We start from the raw sequence: 6,489 nt of genomic DNA, 5'->3' as shown, positions 1-6,489 counted from the left end.
TATATGAAACAGTATGATCAGCAGTGCTAAATGGGTATGGTTGGGACGTGGATATGGGTGTGACTAATTATGAATGGGTGTGGTCAGAGGTGTGGCCTAAAATTTGCCGCTTTCCCCCTCTTTCCCATCTTCAAAAGTTGGGAGGTATGATATAGAGGATGTGTCCCTTGTGTAGTATACTGTATATTATACTATTTCTATATAAGTGCATGGTGGGCCCCAAGAATGACTTTTCTCTGGTGGGCCCCAGGTACTCCAGTCCGACGCTGTATCCGAGTGATGTGTGTTGTGTCACTTGTACCCATAGACTGATATGGGTGCGAGTGAGCGGAGACTTGGCCAAGTCTCAGTGCCAATTGCAGCATGTTGCGATTGTTCTTGCATGCCAATTCGGTATGAGAAACTAATCGCAGATGTGATCTGCCCCATAAATTAACACTGGTCCGAGTGCTATGTGATGTTTTCTCGCACAGCACTTGTCCGTATTCTACGCTGGTGTAACAGTGGGTTCCATGCGCATCATCTGGCGCAGACCTCCTGAGTGCAATGTGAATCTAGTCTCAGGTTGCTTACTCCTGATATTAAATGAGCCCATGGAAACCTACTTATTACATTTATTATAGATGGAGAAAGCTCTCTGGTCCATTAAGACCTCAGCCTGACAATAAGGACAGCTTGTTAAAACAACACACGGATACTTAGATTTCTAGATTATTTATTGATTGAATGGAATATAAGATTTATAGAAAGTTTTATGAATCATCATGAAAATTAAAAAAAATGAATCAAATGATTTTATGCTTTTTTTTTCTTTTTTATTGCATGCTTTCTTCTATTCTACTGTTTGTGTCCAATGACCCTAGAAAAAAAATAGATAATTAAAAATTGAATTGCCTTCATATATTTAAGAAATACTCACAGCTTTCTAGTACAAATTATTCAGAAAAACAAGTTCAAATAGTATTTAGCTTATAACGTACAGTCATGTAGGCTCATACTATTGCAGTATTATTGTGTTATATGCCTTTGACTGGCCTTTAGTGTACAATGAAGTAGGAGCTCAAATTGTGAAATCTGTTTTTAATTTCCGCAGCTTAAGTTCACAGAATGTGGATGTCAAATCTTCACTGTCGGTCAATTTACCCTGCAGATTTTCTCCACAACCTCTAGATGAGATTTCATAAAATGCTGTGATTTGCAACATATTTTCCTTCTGGAAAATCTTGTCTAGAATATCTAGCAAGTGTTCAAAATTAAAAGAAATGGTGACAACACCTACATTATGGGGAGAAATTGGCAAAGGGTGTGTCATATTTCGGATATACAACAAATGATCTGCCACCAAATTTAAAGCAGAGTAATCGGGTGATGTGTAGCTACCAGAAGTAGGGAAATGGTATAGATTTTGTCTATTCTGTGATTTCCGTAATTCCACAATTTTTCCTTCTCGGTATTACCACTTTAATGATGGTGAATGTTTAATTTCCTAATAGAACGATGTGTTAAATGTTCATAGTGAGGATTATTTGCAGTTTGTCAAAACTTACCAGATTTCCTTGTTAGGTAGCTTAGCGAACTTAGCGAAAATTAAAAAATGCCCCTGGTAAGGCCTCAATTGATATCGATGCCAACTCCTATTTTTTTACCGAGCTAAATAAAAATTAGACACATTGAAAACACGGACTGAATATTTAAGGAAAACAATGCAAAGACAATTATAAGATAAATACTAGTAATTAGTCACACAAAGCTCAACGTTTCCATGAATTTCTAACAATTACATTTTCTGCAGAAGATTTTCATGAGACAGAAGCAAAGATATGACATACGGTACTTTCTACATTACTTCTAATTTATAGCAATAAATAATCATTCAAGAGCAGATAACATGTTCAGGAATGGCATTTACAGCACCTCCATAATAAATATCTATCTCTTCATATTTGAATAATTTTTTCTTACACTGTGTTCCAAATTATTATGCACAAAGAGTTTAGGAGTGATAAGGTTAGAATTTTTTGTTTGTCATTTAAATGGAACCTGTCACCCCGTTTTTTGAAGATGAGCTAAAAATAGCGTTAAATAGGGGCAGAGCTGGGCGTTACATTAGTGTCTTTGTGTGCCTTTATTACCTACCTATGCTCCCGAAATACCTTTGTAAAGTCGCCGTTTTCTGCTGTCACTCACGCTGGTCTGGTCCTATGGGCGTGGTGACAGCGCTGTTTCTCCCCCAGAATCTTGCTCATCATTACGTTGGTGGCATAGTGGTGTGCGCATGTCCAAAGAGAATATCCACTGCCCAGGGGATGAAAAACAGCGCGATCTGCGCTATTCAGCCGTTTACCGGTGGGCACGGCCATCTTTCCTGTGGCCGCGCGTGCGCAGATGGAGCTCCCTGCTGCCCGGGGCTTTAGGAAAATGGCCGCCGCGATCTCCATCTGCGCATGCGCGGAATCCCGCGACCATTTTCCTGAAGCCCCGGGCAGCAGAGCGCTCCATCTGCGCACGCGCGGCCACAGGAAAGATGGCCGCGCCCACCGGTAAACGGCTGAATAGTGCAGATCGCGCTGTTTGTCATCTCCTGGGCAGTGGATATTCCCTTTGGACATGCGCACACCACTACACCACCAACGTAATGATGAGCAGGATTCTGGGGGAGAAACAGCGCTGTCACCACGCCCATAGGACCAGACCAGCGTGAGTGACAGCAGAAAACGGCGACTTTACAAAGGTATTTCGGCAGCATAGGTAGGTAATAAAGGCACACAAAGACACTAATGTAACGCCCTGCTCTGCCCCTATTTAACGCTATTTTTAACTCATCTTCAAAAAAGGGGTGACAGGTTCCTTTTAAACTCATTGATGGTGATGTGCGTCAGGGCTCTTTATATCACTGAAAGCAATTGCAGATACCTGTGCAAATTAGTTTGGCAGGTGTGTCCAAATAAAGGCAATTAAGAAGAAGAACTACTTAAGAAGGCTGTTCCACATTATTAAGCAGCCTACATTTTTTGCCAAAATGGGAAAGAAAAAGGATGTGTCGGCTGCTGAGAAGCAACAAATTGTGGAGTATTTAGGTCAAGGCATGACTACAGTCAACATTGCCAAGACACTTCATCGTGATCATCACACAATCAAGTATGTAGCTGATTCCCAGCACACACGTGTGCGTGCTGATAAGGAAAAATTGAGGACTCTTTCCAACAGGCAATTGCGTAAGGTTAAAAGAGCAGCTGCAAAAATGCCTTGTCATAGCAGCAGACAAGTTTTTGAAGCTGCTGGTGCCTCCAACGTCCCCTGAACAACAAGATGCAGGGTCCTTCAGAGGTTTGCAGCTGTGCGTAAGCCATCCTGTCGACCACCTGTATCCACTGCACACAAGCAAAAACGGATCCAGTAAGCCAAAGGATACATGAAGACTGACTTCCCAACTGTTTTGTTCACCGATAAGTGCCGTGCAACGCTCAATGGTCTAGATGGATGGAGTGGAGGATGGCTGGTTGATGGACACCCCATGAAAACATGGCTAAGGCGCCAACAAGGAGGAGGTGGAGTAATGTTTTGGGCTGGAATCATGGGGAGAGAGATTGTCGGCCCCTTTGTGATCCCTAAAGGGGTTAAGATGAACTCCATAATCTATGTGGAGTTTCTAAAACAACACTTCCTGCCATGGTTCTAGAGGAAGAACCATGCTTTCCGCAGCAAGATCATTTTCATGCATGATAATGCACCGTCTCATGCTGCAAAAAACACATCTGCATCTCTGGCTGCTATGGGCATAAAAGAGGACAAACTTATGGTGTGGCCACCATCTTCCCCTGACCTCAACCCCATTGAGAACCTCTGGAGCATCATCAAAAGGAGTGTCTATGATGGCGGGGGGCAGTTCACATCTAAGCAACAGCTCTGGGAGGGTATTCTGTCCACATGCAAAACAATTGAAGCAGAAACCATCCAAAAAACTGACAAATTCAATGGACGAGAGAGTTCAGAAGCTTCTTTCGAACAAGGGGTCCTATGTGCAAATGTAACATCACCTAGAATAAAGTTTTCACTTGAAAACTGATTTCATTTTGTAATAAGCTGATAATGCTTATAACTTCACAATTGACCATTTTTTTTGTTCAAAATAAAAAAAAAGGTTGAAAACTCTGCTGTGCATAATAATTTGGAACATGCATTTTGAGTGTTTATTTTTTTTTTAAAAAAGATACTGTTTTCATAGGCAGTTTGTTCCAAAACATTGCAATTATACTAGAATAGTAGATGACTGGAAAATAACAATGACTGCAATTCAGATAGGTAATTTAGAGAAAATATGAGGAAATACTATTTGCATAATAATTTGGAACACAGTGTAAAGGGAAAACAAATGTATCAAATTCTCCGCGATACAGCTGTATGCAAAGGATACTCATAATATACAAGGGCCACAATTCATCAAAGTGTTATCGCCACAAGACTGAAATATTTTTCCATGTAGCGGTTTCTCAAAAATGTTGTAACTTTTGGAGTTTTCACAGCCGTTTCACCAAAACAAGCAGAGATCAAGTAGGAATATCAACAAGACACCACGGCTTGTCTAATTTATGAGATGTGGCATACCTTACATCAGAAATCTTATTCCAGCCCCTTATTGGGGTAAGATTTGTGGCAAGGCGTATAGAGGCAGTCGCCACTTTTCAAACATGCCCTATTCATTCAAAGGTGTGCGACTCAAAGGGGTTTTCCCACTAACAAAGTCAATTTTAAAGTTGATTTTATTCAATTGATCTTGGAATAATAATATTTTCCATAAAGGGATGTGTTTTCAATAATGTCTGTATGCTGAGATAATCTTGTAAGTGTGCCCCTGCTGTGTACTGTGTAATGTCTGTGTCTGACCGTGCAAGGACATTGTCTCATCATACCACATCTCCTGGGCAGTGTGGCTGAGTGCAAAAGAGTATACAGACATTACAGCACGGGATCGCACATTATTCTTTTTGTGCAGTAAAACCTTTCCCTGCTTGTTTAAAAAAGTTTTACATCAAAGAAAGAATTATTTACTATCTTATGTTGTAATATTGTAATATCAGTATACTTTTTTGCTTTCCCCCCCGCCCAGGAGCTGTGGTATGATCAGACCATGTTCCTGTATGGTCAGACACAGCCATTACACAGTACACAGCAGGGACACATTTATAAGATTATCTCAGCACAGGAACATTTAATTTAAACACATCCAGTTGTGGAAATTATTATTATTCCAAGATCCATTGAATAAAATGAACTTTGTTCGTGGGAAACCTCTTTAATAAATCAGGAGCATCTGACTGCAACATGTCCCGTCATCAGGACCGGTGTTGTTCACTTTACTATGTTAGAAAGTGAATGGAGAGAAAGTCAAAACAGCTGCACTCTCTTTTTGTGACGAAGGTGATTATTTAATAAGTAGTAGTGACACCATAAACGATGATTTTTCACGTAGAGGGCACGGAATCAATAGCGTAGCATCATGACGTTTCGACTTTAGAAAGAGTCTTTCTCAAACCATGCTGGAAGACAGTTGAATATAAATCAATTATATGGTATATATGTTGTGAAAAAAAATATATACAAAGATAAAAAATATATACATAGTTACACAGATATTAGAAAACCATGTCATATTGTTGCAATTATTGCCAGGCAAACACAAACAAAATTAAGAAAATTTTCGGAAACGTTGTCATATGATTACAGTTATTATCAGGCAGGCACAAAGGAAAATTGAATAAGTAAACAATGAAGTCTCTGCAAGAGACAGGGGAAAAAGGGAGGTTTAGGAGAAAAAGGTTGGATGGAGCTTGCAGAGAGAAAATAAGGAAAATAATAGTAGAAAGTTACTGACCTACTTTGAAGATACCGTATGTCCCATGGGATAGTAAAATGATGGTGTCGTGGCGAAAGGTATATGCTTTAAGCGCCTTTTCCCCAGCCTTCTCCTCCCCATTATGGACATATTTTTCTGCATATCTGCACCACAGTTATTTGGGGCATTTTTATTATGCTATTAGTACCCTCCTCATACCATATCATGTTTTTTTCTAGCATATACCTTTCGCCACGACTCCATCATTTTACTATCCCAGTAACTTTCTACTATTATTTTCCTTATTTTCTCTCTGCAAGCTCCATCCAACCTTTTTCTCCTAAACCTCCCTTTTTTCCCCGGTCCCTTGCAGGGACTTCATTTTTTACTTATTCAATTTTGCTTTGTGCCTGCCTGATAATAACTGTAATCATATGACAAAGTTTCCGAAAATTTTCTTAATTTTGCTTGTGCTTGCCAGGCAATAATTGTAACAATATGACATGGTTTTCTAATATCTGTGTAAATATGTATATATTTTTTATCTTTGTATATATTTTTTTTCACAACATATATACCATATAATTGATTTATATTCAACTGTCTTCCAGCAGGTTTGAGAAAGACTCTTTCTAGAGTCGAAACGTCATGACGCT

General features: G+C 39.6%; 1 protein-coding gene across 1 annotated transcript in view; it reads right to left on the bottom strand.

Moving 5' to 3' along the window:
• Positions 1-704: 704 nt before the first annotated feature.
• The window catches only part of LOC143788805 (uncharacterized), a 187,703-nt gene continuing 181,918 nt past the window's right edge, over positions 705-6,489 (bottom strand). The window contains exons 22-23 of the mRNA XM_077278707.1: positions 1,548-1,650; positions 705-859 (exon numbers count right to left, since the gene is read on the bottom strand). Of these exons, the coding sequence (XP_077134822.1) occupies positions 1,612-1,650 (39 nt within the window). The 3' untranslated portion in view covers positions 705-859; positions 1,548-1,611. The remainder of the gene's footprint in view (positions 860-1,547; positions 1,651-6,489) is intronic.

Source organism: Ranitomeya variabilis, chromosome 8, assembly GCF_051348905.1.
Source record: "Ranitomeya variabilis isolate aRanVar5 chromosome 8, aRanVar5.hap1, whole genome shotgun sequence".
Classification (NCBI taxonomy): domain Eukaryota; kingdom Metazoa; phylum Chordata; class Amphibia; order Anura; family Dendrobatidae; genus Ranitomeya; species Ranitomeya variabilis.
Note: the sequence above shows the minus strand (reverse complement) of the source record. Positions and strands in the feature narration are given on the sequence as shown.